Source organism: Gossypium arboreum, chromosome 7 (genome assembly GCF_025698485.1).
Source record: "Gossypium arboreum isolate Shixiya-1 chromosome 7, ASM2569848v2, whole genome shotgun sequence".
Taxonomy (NCBI): domain Eukaryota; kingdom Viridiplantae; phylum Streptophyta; class Magnoliopsida; order Malvales; family Malvaceae; genus Gossypium; species Gossypium arboreum.
Genome location: NC_069076.1, coordinates 77,636,842 through 77,651,070, shown reverse-complemented (window position 1 = coordinate 77,651,070; position 14,229 = coordinate 77,636,842). Strand labels below are relative to the sequence as shown.

Sequence of the window (14,229 nt, the reverse complement as noted above, 5' to 3'; positions counted from 1 at the left end):
AGAATATGAACATTGAAGATCTTATCAATGAAAATTTGATGCATTTATTTCCAACCCCACAAAATTGCATCTGGTTTAATGGAATTACAGAGCTTATGCAAAAATAATAATAATAATAATAATAATAATAATAATAATAATGTGATAAAATCTTCAAATCAGAGATGAATAAAGAACTATACAAGACGAGATTTGATTGTCCCACACGGTGGGTACTGGGATTGAATATAGGTGAATCAGCGATTATTATTGGCAAAAGGACGCACCCAGGTGAAATGATTATCTTGTTGAGCTTGAACTTTTAGCAAATTTTGCAAATCGGTCCATACCTCGTTCCAGTAAATTTTCCATGAAAGGTTGAAGTACCTGAATATATCAGAAAATTGACGGATTACTTCATGTTAACCTCAAAATGATGAAAAAGATTACTTACGGAAGCCACCGGAATCAAAAGTTGAGGAACTTCATATGAAATTCTTAGCTGAAAAGAAAAAAAGGTTTTCAGCAAGCGAGTACAGTTTCGAATAAAAACACTCATTAGCTCTCGTCTATGGTTTTATCATATTGGTCTTACAACAGCAACATCAATCTAACAGGTTATATATGCTCATAGTGTGATGAAAATATAGTGTAGAGCTGCCTCACATCTACTAAACAGGATGAGGGACCTTTCGGATAGAATCGAACAGCACCCCTACCATGTTAAAAGCCCAGTTAGTGCTAATTTATAAAGCTTTAGATGTCAAAAAACACAGAGCAGAAGTAAACCCAGAAACTGTCCTAAAAGAAATGAGTGGATAACAAATTGGGCACAGGGTTCTTTTGTGCTTGCCTGTTACCAAGTCCTTCCAAAGATCTCCAGTGAATTTTCTGATTGGGAATGGGCTGCACCATAAACACTAGTTGAATCAAAATTTGCAACAAAAACTTATCAAATTGAAAGGATAAGAGATGATTGATACATACTTGCATATTTTTAGCAAGCCAAGAGTATTCAATATTACGACCAAATGCTTTATATTTCACGAACCACCGTGACAAATCAGGCTTGTCTTCTAATACCTAGTTACACAAAACAAAGAAGCAAGCTCACAAATTTCCTGCCCTTGTACCATATATACATACAATACTTGCCTTCACAGATGAAACGAATGGCATCCAATTGGGAATTGCTTCTCGATCAGAGTACAATTGGTAAGCCACCGAGGCAGGAACATCAATTTCCATTTTTACCCTGAATTCAGTCAACAAAAATTCAGTCCAACCTATACTTGCTTGTTTATGAGGAAAAAGAAAGGAGAGAGAGAGAGAGAGAAGAAGATTATGAAACAGACGTGCAATCCTGCCATTTCATGAGAGGAGAAAAGGGCTTGGAGGAAGTGAAAAAGGAGGGCTTCTTAAAGGAACCATATGGGATTCTGATGAAGGAAGGTGGCTTCAAAGGAGGGACTCTGCAATTGAATATTGGATTTGTTTTAGTTGGGAAGACATGGGTGAGGCTAAGTGAGTGTGGGCTTGAAATGAAGGAAATTGCAGACGAACACATATCTGCTAGACCTTTTTGTTGCAGAAAACAAATTTTCAACAGAAATAAATGAAAGATTGAAGGTGACCGGACTCCACACCAAACTCCACCCAAAATTTCTGCTCTTCGTAATTAAATAATTTTTATGTAATATATCTGCATGACAAAATTTGTGGAATGAGTAGCAAAGTAGGAGTTTGATTGGATGTGGTCACTGAGGCCTTTGCCACGCGTTTTAGTTTTGCACAAATGAAGGAAAACGTGAAAATCAAGATGAAACAAATTATGGTTAGATATCTTTTTTAACGCCTCTAATTATTATTTTAATTTAATATAATTTATTTCTTTTATTTTAATTTTACGAAATTTGGTCAACTTATCTTTTAATGTTGATGCCAGATCCAAATCTATTATTTGTAACCTTTTTTAGTTAAATAAACTTTTAATCTATTATTTTTACTCATTTAATTTTAATTTAAGGTATATTTTTTATCTTTTATTTTTACACAGCTTTTAATCTACCCACTTTTTAAAAGACAATTAACTAATTAAAAAAATGCTAATTATTCAGCTACAATTCCTTTCCTACTAGGCTCTGCCTTCCCTACCTCTCTAAGCATAATTATTCAGCTATAATTGCTTTCCTCCTACATGCCTTCCCTTTAACTAGGTGTTTGGCCAATTTACTTTTCCTCCTTTCAATTTCTTTCATATCTATTAACTTTTTAATTAATTTAATAAACTAAAAATTATGAATTTAAATTATAAAATTATTTGATGTATTACTTAAAATTAATTACAGAATATAATTAAATTATTTGATAAATATAGATTTTAAACTATAAAAAATAAATTCTTCATTTTATCTCTATTTTATATTCAAAATCAGGTCCCTAAATTAATTAAACAAACAAATTTAAAACATTCATCTCACCAATAATATTTTAAAATTTATTCTTAAATGATAAAAGGTCTTTGAAAATGATAATTAATAATAAAAATAATGAAAAATTAGTGATTTTTTTTTGAAAATATAAATTTCTTAACCATATATAAAATAGACATTTAACATATTCTTTTAGAATAATATTTTTGTTTTATTAATAGGATAATGGCCAGACAACAAAATCAAATACAAAGAGAAATAAAGGAAAGACACACGGGCACACTCTAAGCCTAAAAAGTAAAGTAAAACTGAAAAAAACAACTCAGAAAATCCCAAATTCCAAAATCAACACAGCTTGAAACCTTATAATTAACAGAAAACAAACGACTGACTGTATCCTTGCGAATCGACCAAAACGATGAATCTCCCCGCAAAATGCACCAAAGGGGTTAAGACAATGAGGGAGATTGAGGGAACCCTTTTCCCAAATCATGAAACCTCAATCCCAAAACCCAACAAAGTAAACTAACTCACGGTGGGTCAAGCCAACACCAATCCTCCACTGCAACTTCCTGACCTCTGAAAGGGCATCTTCCAACCAGAATCGGTCAATTGAATATCTCCGACCCAGCACCGCCATTGCATGCGCGAAAAAATTACATCATCGGGGCTCGAATTTGAAACAACAGAACTTAAATTTTCTCAAAAGAGCTTTCACATCCCAGGTAATCGACCGAAGAGCTGAGTAATCTTCATCATTTGTTTGCAATTTCAGTATTACAATTTTTGAATCACTCTCCAAGATGACTCGTCGAAATCTCATTTCTTGGACAAACTATAAACCATGTAGGACCGCCATCGCCTCCACCATACAAATTGTAGAAGCCCAGGTATAGATACGATACTCTGATCTTAAAATTTGTCCCATATCATCCTGTACAATAAACCCTGAACTCACTTTATTTCTTGGTCCGGAGCGTGTCCATATTAATCTTGACCCACAATGGCAGTGGGGGGACCAATGGACTACCGTAGTAGGAGGAGGGTGTCTCAACACAAATCTCAGTCCTCGATATTCACTTTCATAGCTATGAATAAAGGTAACAACTTCGTTTATACTCTACAAAATTCCTTTATGGAGATATTTGTTTCGTGCATACCATAGCGCCCAAACTGTAATAGCAGCAATTTCCTTATTATTTGTGGTTGAATGTTCAAAAATCTAGCATAACCAATCCAGAAAACCGACTTTAGCCACCACTTCAGGCTATTGGAAACCCAACTTTCCCAAACCTGCTTTGCAAAATAACAATCACAACTAGCATAAGTGGTTGATAGCCATAATTACTTAAAGATAAAACGCTCAGTAATACTTACAGCACATGGACTTAATAAAGCTTTATAACCACTGCGTACTGACTATTCACTTGTATGTTCGCCAAACCAAATAAGTTTATCATTCTGGTTGTTCATTGATAATGGGATGCTCATAATGGCATCCGCCTCTTCTTCTGTGAATAAAGATCTAATGAGTCTAGTATCCCAACTTTTCGACTCTTGTAAAATTAAATCACTAACACAACCCATCCCTGCAACTCTCTACGTGGTGACCTTTCCCATATCCTTACCCAGCAACCAATAATCTTCCCATATTGACACCAAGTGACTTGAACTGGTCCTCCATTTTAGCCCCAATTTCAACAAACCTTTTACACTCCAAATACTCCTCCATGTCATAGAAGGATTTGAGCCTAAATTCGACTCAATGAAACTTGTGTTTGGGTAATACTTCGCACAAATCAATTTTGCCAGAGCGATCCAGGTTTCCAAGCAACCTCCATCACTGTTTTACCAATAGAGCGATGTTAAATTTTGCCAAATCCCGAAAACCCATCCCCTCATCCTCTTTCAAATAACATAATGTCTCCTAAGAACACCAATGCAACCCTTTCCTTCCTTTTGGTTTCTGCCACCAAAAACGGGCCATCATAGCTTTTAGCTCTCTGCAAAAAAAACTGGGCAACAAGAAACATGACATGGAAAACATTGGGATGGCCTGTAATACAATTTTTATAAAAACTTCACGTATTCCAATAAATAAAGTTTTTGAGCCCCAACTATTTAATATACTTACACATCTCTCCTTTAGTCCCCTAAAAGCCTCCCTTTTGTTCCTTCCCACGATCGACGGAAACCTCAGATACTTCTCAAGATTTTGAATAGAGTGCACCACTAAAATTTGACACACATTTAATCTTCAAGAGTGGGACACATTCGAGCTAAAGAAAGCTCCTAATTTATCAAAATTTACCAATTGGCTTGAACTGTCAGCATATTTCTCTAAAACCCTTTTAACAATGCCTCTACAAAAATCATACTATCATCAGCAAATAGTAAATGAGTAACAGTAAGGGCATACCGGTTAATACGAATTCCCTTTAGTCGGCTTTGCATGGATGTCGCGCGCAATAATGTAGATAAGTCTTCACTACAGGTTCGAAACAAATATGTGCTAAGAGGGTCCCCTTGACGTAGCCCATGACTCGGTTGGAAAGACTCCTCCACTTTTCCATTAAACACAACCAAGTACGAGACTGATTCTACATATTTCATCACCATTTCGATCCACCCATCCGAAAAACCCATCTTCCCAAGCATCCGCCTTGAGAAAACCTACTCAACTCTATCATAGGCTTTGTTCATACCTAACTTTAGGCAACAGACCCCAATCTTCCATTCCTATTATTCTTTAAGCAGTGTAATATCTCGTAAGCTACTAGAATATTATCTGATATAAGCCATCCATGTACAAAGGTGCTTTGAACCTCATCAACACATAAATGAATCATCGACTGTAATCTATTCACAAGCATTTTTAAGATAATTTTGTAGAGAATATTACACAAACTTATCAGTCTAAATTGAGTCATGTTTTGCGGGTTACTAAGTTTTGGGATCAAAACCACTCGGGTCCCATTTATCTCTGTAATGTCCTGCTCATCGGTCAAAACTTTTATACAATATGCAGCCAGCTCCATTCCCACAATGTGTCAAAATCTCTGATAAAACACTACACCGAGTCCATCCTTACCAGATGCTTTTAACGGACTCATGGACTTAATCGCATCGCACACCTTCATAACCGAGAAACCCTGTAACATTTTCATTAATATCTGCCGAAATGAAAGTCTCAACCCCTTGTAAAACTTCATCAACGTCCGTCGAGCCCGTCGAAGAGAAGAGAAAAAGAAAATAGTTTTTGGCAATTTTCAATCGATCTGAATTGCCCTCATACAAAGTGCCACTCTCATCTCTCAAATTTGACACATGATTTCTCCTTCTCCTGCGCGAAGCAAAATTATGAAAATATATAGTATTTATGTCACTGTTTTTCAACCAGTTGACCTTCGCCCATTGTTCCCAATAAACCTCCTCCTTATCAGCCTTTAAATTTAGAGCTAAATTCACATCTACTGTGTCCCCTAAAATTACATCCGTAAGGTAAGTCTCATTTAACTGTTGGAGTCTCTTCTGTAAATCATATTTTGTTATTGAACAATTTTTGTGTAATATATTCAAATTAAACACACTTCACCCAAAAACAAACAACCTAAAGAAATCAAAATCACAAAGACGTGCAAAAAAGCAGAGACCGTGCTAAAAAGCAGAAAAATACATGCCAAAGCGGAAGAGAAAAAAATAAATAATAGTAAACATAAACATTTAACATATTTAAAAGTAAATATGATATGACTTTTAAATTGGTCAAACAATCAACATAAAATAGCCTTCAATACATACATAAATACAATTAGGTACTACATGCCTTAATCTATATAACCTATGCTTAATGTCTTAACATTTTGGTTAAAACATTTAGTGGTTATATATAATTTGAATACCTTAATAGTGTTAGAGATTGACATATGACTTCTCATTTCTTTTAGGTTTACGTAAGTGCTTACTTTTTTTTTTTTTGTAGTTTTAGAAAATGGTTAAATTTTAGATTTGGTTCATCTATTATGCCTATATTTGAAATTTGGATACTACACTTTAATTTCTAATGTAATTTGGTCCATGTAATTTTATATTGTTATTAATTAGACAAAATAGTTAGTATTTTTAAATTTTCAATTAAGATATTATTAGGTTATATATAATTTGAATGCCCTAAGGTATTAGAGATGAATACATAGCTTTCTGTTTCTTTTGGGTTTGCCTTGTTTTATTTTTTATATTATAAGACAATGATTAAACTTCAGTTTTAACCTTACACTACGTTGAAACTTCTTTATACTTTATTTTTGGCATAATTTTATCATTCTACTTTTATAATATCATTAGTAGGTTTAAATATTTAATATTTTCAACTATTTCAACCAAACTGCTTACATCAAAATTGTTTTGGTAACACTATTCCAACAAAAAATTTATTTATCATAATGAGTTCGAATGAATGTTTTAAGAAAAATAATCTATATGAAAAATTTCAATGTTATTTTTTTTTTTGTTATATGACTCTTGAGTAATTTTTGTTTTAAATTTCAAAATGTCACACTAATAAGTTTGGTAGAAGAATTTTAGTTGAGGTAACAATTGGACCAAAATTTCTAAATCCAGAAAGTAAAGAGTGTAAATTTCTAAAAATAAAAAGTAAGATTAGACCTTCAAATTTATGCTCTATAATTTAACACAAACAAATAATCAAACTAGTTATTATAATATAAGAATCTAACATCAGTTAATTAATTAAGCCTAGTCAAATCGTAGAAATAATCTTATTATGTTGAATCTTTTGAAGTTTCCTCCAAAAAAAGATGGATTGGTTATGAAAGAAATTGAAAGGATAGGAAGTAAGCAAAATAGTTGGGGAAGGCATCGAGAGGTTAAGGGGAAAGGAGTTGTCGGTGAATGAGAAACTCTTTTAATCTATTAATTTTTTTATAAATATTTTAGTAGATTAAACGAATTTTAATCCCATAAATCTAAGGTTTTTTGTAGAGAGATATTTGTAGCTAATAAAATTATGACATGACTGAAAATTAAGGGCTTTAATGGTAAAAACAATAAATTATGGACTTATTTAACTGCAAAATAAATTGTTTAAACATACCATAATAGTTTTGAGGATTGCCCCTTCGGCAAAAGTCATTAGGGAAAATAATCAGTGTCTTTGTCTGCGAATTAAATATTTAATAGGGTGCTTACCAAAAGGAAAATGTCAGAGCTGACGTAATAGGGAAAAGGGATTTATGTTTATATAATCCCCTTGTAATTATCTACAAAATATTTAACAATTCAGTTTGACCGGCGGCTTGCTACACAACCTAAACTTTCGCCTAGTTGCATACAAAAATCTAAAATAATACATGGACTTCCCTAAGGCGAACGATTGATTATAAATACAACAGATCACGAGGTCGGAAAAAAACAGCAGAACCCAGGGGGCGCCTTATAAAAAAAGTTGTAGCAGGCAGGCCGGCAGGCTCACTCAGATGTCTAAGTCAAGGTATGCTAGATCTTACTTTGTGTTTCTCCAATACTGTAGAGAGTAAACATGTTGTGTTGTTACCATTCTATGTGTGAGATGTTGTTGTAGGTTGGAAGGTAAGGTAGCTCTTATCACTGGTGCCGCCAGTGGGATTGGTGAGGAGACGGTGAGGTTATTTGTGGAACATGGGGCTTTTGCTGTCATTGCTGATGTCCAAGATGATCTCGGGAACAAAGTCGCGGCATCCATCGGCCTAGACAAGGTTAGTTACTGTCACTGTGACGTAAGAGACGAGAAGCAGGTAGAGGCAACAGTGAGTTACGCGGTGGAGAAATATGGAAGGCTGGACATTTTGTTCAGCAATGCTGGTGTCTATGGACCGTTACCTGGGATCTTGGAACTTGACGTCAATGGCTTCGACAACACCATGGCCACAAATGTTCGAGGTGTTGCAGCCACGATCAAGCATGCCGCTCGTGCTATGGTGGCTAAAAACATACGCGGATCCATCATATGCACTGCGAGTGTAGCATCTTGTATAGGAGGAATTGCAACGATTGGTTATACGACATCGAAACATGCTGTTGTAGGACTTGTTCGAGGAGCATGTAGTGAGCTAGGGGGTTACGGGATCAGAGTGAATTGCGTTTCTCCATTTGGAGTGGCCACGCCTCTTGCTTGTAAAATTTTCGATATGGAACCAAGTGAAGTAGAGGCCAATACTTGTTCTAGGAGCAACTTGAAAGGTATTGTGTTGAAGGCTAGACACATTTCGGAGGCTGTATTGTTTCTTGCTTCTGATGAATCCGTTTACATCAGTGGCCAAAACTTGGCAGTTGATGGAGGCTTTTCAGTGGTTAATCGCAGTTTTCCAGAAGTTCAAAACTAATGCTAGTCGTCACTGTTAGAACGCAATATTTAATAAAGATTGGCCATTAATTCGGCTCCTATTTAAAACTTTTTCAGCCAAGTTCGACCGGCACATTGCATGTGCATTTTTCTTGTAATCTGCAAACACACACACACGGACATATCTATATGTTATATATACATATTCACAAATCCATCACTCTTGTCTGCCAAAATCTCAATTGTTTCCTGAAACTTTTTTTATTGTTTTAAATAAAAGAAGGAAATAACCCTTCCTTGAATGTGGGAGGGTTGAAGTATAGAAGCATGGAGCTAGCAAATTAGGTCAATTAGCCACGCAGTTCAATACCACTAATGATGACTAAAAAACTTGAAGCTGAAGCCAAGAAGACTGGCACATTAATTCAACAACAACTACAATATAATAATATTGTTTCTAACTTGATGAGATCGAAAATCAGTACGAATTAATTGAATTAAATAAAAAAATCAATTATATTAAAATTATTTATTTTAATCTTTAATAAATTTTCAATCGAATCAGATAGAATAGCAAGCCAATAACCATCTATCCAATTTAAAAACATTAAAATATACATTGAACAACTAAAAAAAAAACAAATGTTATTTATTTACTGTTAGAAAACAGCCAATAAAACATTAACAACGGGTTTGGTTCACTAAAATAGAATGGAATTGTATTCTATGAGAATGAAATAGTATTATGGGGGAATGGAACAGAGCTTCAATAAAATATAATAATAATTGAATTGAATAGACATTGTTTGGTTGGTAAAATAATATTACCAAATAGGTATGAAATAGTTTGAAAGTAACAATTATACACTTATATTAAAAAAATTTTTGGTGAATTACGAAAGGGTAAAATCCTACCAACAACGCGACTAGTATGATTAAAATCTAGGTTATACTTGGGACGATGAACACCTTATCCATCAGTCCAACACACGGGGTTCACATTATTAAAATATTTTTATAACTATAATATAAATGATATATAATAAATTTTAGGGTAAACTATTAAAATAGTCACTTTTGTTTGCCTAGCCGTTAATTATCGTTAACAATGTAACTATAAACTGACGTGGCAATAAACTGACGTGGCACTTTAAATCATCATTTCAAACAAAACTTTCAGGTTAAATTATCAATTGGTCCCTATATTTTTTTCTTTTTGAACAATTTAATTTTTTTATGTTCTTTTAACCTTTTTTTCTTTATTTTTCATTCTCTTCCATTTCTCTCTCTATTTTCCTCCCTTCTATATTTCTTTTAACGTAGTTTTTCTATATTTTCCATTTGTTAAAACTTTTTTATACTTATGGAAAAAAAAAAGGCGAAAGCTGAAACCAAAATAAAACTTGTTTCGCATATTCTCACCCCACAATTACAAACCCTCATCATCCATCATTGCTTTAACTAATTAAGTTGGATCTCTCAATGACTTAGTCTACAAGCTCGTCTTACTCGAAGACCTCGTCAGTCGTGACTTATGGCAATCTACTCTCAACAAAGTTTCCCGAGCCCGTTCCCTCAACCTCCCAAACAACCCCCACGACCATCTTATCTACCTTACCTACAACATTCTCGTCCTCTTGAAACTACGTTGTTTCATGAATTCTTCAAACAAGCTTTACACTCTCAATGAGTAAAATGACCATCATATGAAACTACCCTCAATTTTACCCAAACTAGTTTGGTTCCATGCTTCATTTCTCTCTTCAGTTCATCCATGCTCAGCTTCCAATCAAGATTGCTTGGGAATATCCAAGAAAATTTAGATCAATTTTATCATTTGCTTAATTTTATTCGTCAAAAAACAAAAAAAAAATAAATATAAAGAATTCAATTTATGTTTAGATTTGATTAAAGATATGATTTTTTATATTAATTAATTAGATTCGATTTTAGTTTCAAAATTAGGTTATATTCAAATCGGGATTTGGTTAAAATGATTTATATTTGGTTTTGATTGAAATTTAATTTAAGAATCATGCGAAAGAAACAATAATTTGGTTTATTTGGTGGGCAAAAATTATATTTATGTAGTGAAGAATATGAGACTAGTTTTAAAGAAAAACTAAAAGGAAAATAAAGAAAAAAAATTATTCAAAAAAAATATAAAGACTAGTTTTAACAAATGGAAAATATAGAAAAACTACTTTAAAAAATAGGGAATGGAGGAAAACAAAGAAAGAAGAGGAAAAGAATGGAAAAAAGAAAAGAAAAAGTTAAAAGAACATAAAAAAATTAAATTACTCAAAACAAAAAATATAGGGACCAATTTTACAATTTAACCTAAAATTTAAGTTTGAAATAATAATTTAACGTGCCATGTCAACTTCATCATTACACGTTAACGACAATTAATGGCTTAATGGCTAAAATGTTACAACATGATAAGGTAAGTGACTAAAACGTAATATTTTAAATATAAATAACTAAAATATAACCTAAGACAAATAAAATTGACTATTTTAATAAGTTAATCTAAAATATTACCAAAAAGGTTTAATATTATGCATAGACCTACGTAATACAGGCTTCAAAAACTTTTATTTTATTTTGGATTATAATTGTTTAATTTGATATATTGTTGTTGGTTTTAAAATTGATTTTTTATCTTTATTAAAGGAAAGAATGAATTGAAAAAATTAATTTGATTAAGGGTTAGTTTAGCAATACTTTTAAAAAGTGTGGTGGAAAAGTATTTTTGAGAAGTATTCTTGAAAAGTTTGTTGAAAATATTTGAGTATTTAGCATTCTTTGTCAAAAAGTACTTTTAAAAATAATCTTCAAATTAGTTAAAATTATTATATTTTAATAATAAAATAAAAATAATTTATCATAACTTCTTGTCAATATTTTAATATATGAAATATAAACTTTAAATATTTTTAAACAATAAGTATTAATTGTTTATAAAATTTAATTAAAATATATAAACTATATTTTAAATATTTAAATATAATCATTAAATATTTGTAATTAGATATTAACACATTTGTATTATTTCAAAAAATAATTTTTTTTAATTTTTAGTTAATGATCTTAACACATTTGTAATTAAACACCAAGAAAAAAAAAGAAAGTACTATGTTATTAGAAGAATGAAAATGTAATTAAACACCAAAAATATTTTTGAGAGAAAAAAAACTAAAAATTTTAACTTCTCTTTTTCAAAGAGTAAACACTTTTAAAAAGCTAAAAAATTCAACTAAAAACTATTTGTTTAACACAACTTTTCTTCATAAGTGTTTTTCAAACCAAAAGTGTTTTTTTAAGCATTACTAACCAAGCCATAAGTCATGTTAAGCCAATTGGGTTAAGTCAATTATGGTCCAATTCGATTATTTTATATTATAATCAATTTAGTTAACCGAATGCTCATCCTAACAAAAAAGGCCCGTTTAAGCTTATTGAAGAATAAGCTGGGCATGAAAAAACATAATAGTAACATTAGAGCAATCTGATTTGGATGTGCTTAAAGCCTTTGAACTCCAATCCGATAGTGGTGAAAGTTGGAACTCAGGATGATGATAAACTAGAATGTTTAGGAAAACTTCAACTCCATCCATTTTCCCACTCTTCATACTCGTCATAAACAGACAAAAGAAATACTCTTTAAGGTCTCATTTTCCTACAGGTAAAACATTTCATAAATAACACCAGAAGGTACCATTTATCTACTGTTTCCGTATCCTCCACCAAAGCAATTGATGCTTCACATTCACCAAAAGACATAATCACAAGTTCTAGCTTGAAATATTTCTTTCGATAAGCCTAATGAAAACAAACTCTATAATGGTATGGAATTGAGAGAGCAAAGTAACAAGCCAGTAAAAAGACTCGGGCAACAGACAATAAGTATTTTCTTTGACTAAACCCCATTGGTGTTCCATAATTCCATTGGTATTCTGGCCCTAGGCAACAGACAATAAGTACTTGTTTTTCTCTGACTTCATTTTCAACATACAAGACTTGTGCAACTCGACCATCTACTTAGTATATTGCTCAGGGTTCCACCCCCCTCAATATCATAATGCGGCCAAACCCCATAACATACATGGCACGTATAGCAAACAACAGGTTTGGTCAGAAATAGCAAGCATTCTAGTGCAATCGTTACACTTTACCATCGTTAAACATTCAAATAATACCCAACAAAGGTAGGAGATATAGATAAAATGATTCACGGTGCTTGGAAATATCCAAATTCGCCAATCCACCGAGCCCAAAATAACATAAATAAAGCATATACAAAGGTCATCAGTCAAACAAAAACAAGTAGAAAAACCCATAATTCAATTCAAATTGGTAAGCAGAAGTCGAAAATCATATCCAAAGCATCATAACATTAGAAATATATAAAAAGATCCAAATATTATCGAATATTAATGCTACTCATACTGATAAAAATAAACTATTGATTTCAGTTTTTTTTTTTTACTGAAGGTGGAATCGGACGCTGCTCAGTCTCCACCAGCCTTCTGGTAAACGTAAGTGAGCCCACACTTACCACAATAGTGCCTATCAAAATGATTAGCCATGAAAGTCCCGGCCCCACACTCCGCATTAGGACACTCTTTCCTCAGCCTCTGAACCTTCCCGGACTCATCCACCTTGTAGAACTGGAGCACTGCGAGCTTGACCTTCTTCTTCTTGTGCTTCATCTTCTTGGGCTTGGTGTAGGTCTTCTTCTTCCTCTTCTTGGCGCCACCCCTGAGACGGAGGACGAGGTGGAGAGTGGATTCCTTCTGGATGTTGTAGTCGGCTAAGGTGCGGCCGTCTTCGAGCTGCTTCCCGGCGAAGATAAGGCGCTGTTGGTCGGGTGGGATGCCCTCCTTGTCTTGGATCTTGGCCTTGACGTTGTCGATTGTATCGGAGGATTCAACCTCTAAGGTTATGGTCTTCCCCGTTAGGGTTTTGACGAAGATCTGCATCTTGATGTGGAGGTGACGATGCAGAGAATTGGGGCGGGGGTCGGCTAGGGTTTCAAAATGGGAGATAACTAAGGATGTGAAATGTGGGATTAGGGTTTTGTTAGAGGGTTGGGATGTGAGATTGAAAGTACGTAGTTGCCCCTGCTCTTTTTATGGTTTTGGGCTTTTCGTGGACTACTAATTGACTCAATTTATCATGTGACGCCACCCAACCCCAAGTGAAGGAAAAAAATTCGGTAAGAAAACTTACATATAATGCTTGATATTGAGTAAAATTGATTCCACACAACAAAATTTAAAATAATTTAATCTTTACCATATTCAAAACTAAAATAATTAAAGATAATTAGTTTCGATTCTCAATATTTTCTATTAATTGTACATAACTTTAATTGATATAATAATAAATTTAACCATCAAAGTTTAGACATTTTATTAATGTAATCCGATTTAACAAATTAATTCTATTTAATTGCTTGCTTTCAAAATTAAT

The 14,229-nt window shown here is 33.1% G+C and overlaps 3 protein-coding genes across 7 annotated transcripts; 1 reads left to right on the top strand and 2 right to left on the bottom strand.

Annotated features, from left to right (window-relative positions):
* Positions 1–21: 21 nt before the first annotated feature.
* LOC108452002 (uncharacterized) lies at positions 22–1,811 on the bottom strand. 3 transcript variants are annotated; one of them, XM_017749731.2, is made up of 7 exons: positions 1,335–1,803; positions 1,135–1,234; positions 967–1,062; positions 833–885; positions 646–694; positions 434–481; positions 22–366 (listed from the first exon to the last, which is right to left on the bottom strand). In XM_017749731.2, exons 1-7 carry the CDS (start codon positions 1,544–1,546, stop codon positions 280–282), a joined length of 645 nt encoding a protein of 214 aa, XP_017605220.1. In that variant the 5' UTR covers positions 1,547–1,803; the 3' UTR covers positions 22–279. The 3 variants fall into 3 exon arrangements, 2 of the variants coding, with proteins under 2 accessions (XP_017605220.1, XP_052886307.1); XR_008285460.1 differs by having other exon boundaries at positions 229–366; positions 575–694; positions 1,335–1,811; XM_053030347.1 differs by lacking the exons at positions 434–481; positions 646–694 and having other exon boundaries at positions 1,335–1,810.
* An 834-nt stretch (positions 1,812–2,645) lies between these two features.
* On the top strand, positions 2,646–8,987 carry LOC108451970 (short-chain dehydrogenase reductase 3b-like). 3 transcript variants are annotated; one of them, XM_053030346.1, is made up of 5 exons: positions 2,646–3,136; positions 3,215–3,301; positions 3,422–3,511; positions 7,823–7,920; positions 8,011–8,987. In XM_053030346.1, exons 4-5 carry the CDS (start codon positions 7,907–7,909, stop codon positions 8,789–8,791), a joined length of 795 nt encoding a protein of 264 aa, XP_052886306.1. In that variant the 5' UTR covers positions 2,646–3,136; positions 3,215–3,301; positions 3,422–3,511; positions 7,823–7,906; the 3' UTR covers positions 8,792–8,987. The 3 variants fall into 3 exon arrangements, with proteins under 3 accessions (XP_052886306.1, XP_017605179.1, XP_017605203.1); XM_017749690.2 differs by having other exon boundaries at positions 2,647–3,136; positions 3,262–3,301; XM_017749714.2 differs by having other exon boundaries at positions 2,647–3,136; positions 3,262–3,301; positions 3,389–3,511.
* Positions 8,988–13,081: 4,094 nt separating this feature from the next.
* On the bottom strand, positions 13,082–13,899 carry LOC108457788 (ubiquitin-40S ribosomal protein S27a). Its single transcript, XM_017756969.2, has one exon. The coding sequence runs from the start codon at positions 13,734–13,736 to the stop codon at positions 13,266–13,268; it is 471 nt and encodes a 156-aa protein (XP_017612458.1). The 5' UTR covers positions 13,737–13,899; the 3' UTR covers positions 13,082–13,265.
* Between the last annotated feature and the right edge of the window lie 330 nt (positions 13,900–14,229).

What these genes read in the sequence shown, in the direction of transcription:
- LOC108452002 (XM_017749731.2), bottom strand. Translation starts at nt 1,546, where the DNA reads ATGTGTTCGTCTGCAATTTCCTTCATTTCAAGCCCACACTCACTTAGC. An exon ending in ATGAAATGGCAGGATTGCAC is followed by an intron (nt 1,235 to 1,334) that starts GTCTGTTTCATA and finishes GACTGAATTCAG; the next exon opens with GGTAAAAATGGAAATTGATG. An exon ending in TTTTGATTCCGGTGGCTTCC is followed by an intron (nt 367 to 433) that starts GTAAGTAATCTT and finishes TGATATATTCAG; the next exon opens with GTACTTCAACCTTTCATGGA.
- LOC108457788 (XM_017756969.2), bottom strand. Translation starts at nt 13,736, where the DNA reads ATGCAGATCTTCGTCAAAACCCTAACGGGGAAGACCATAACCTTAGAG.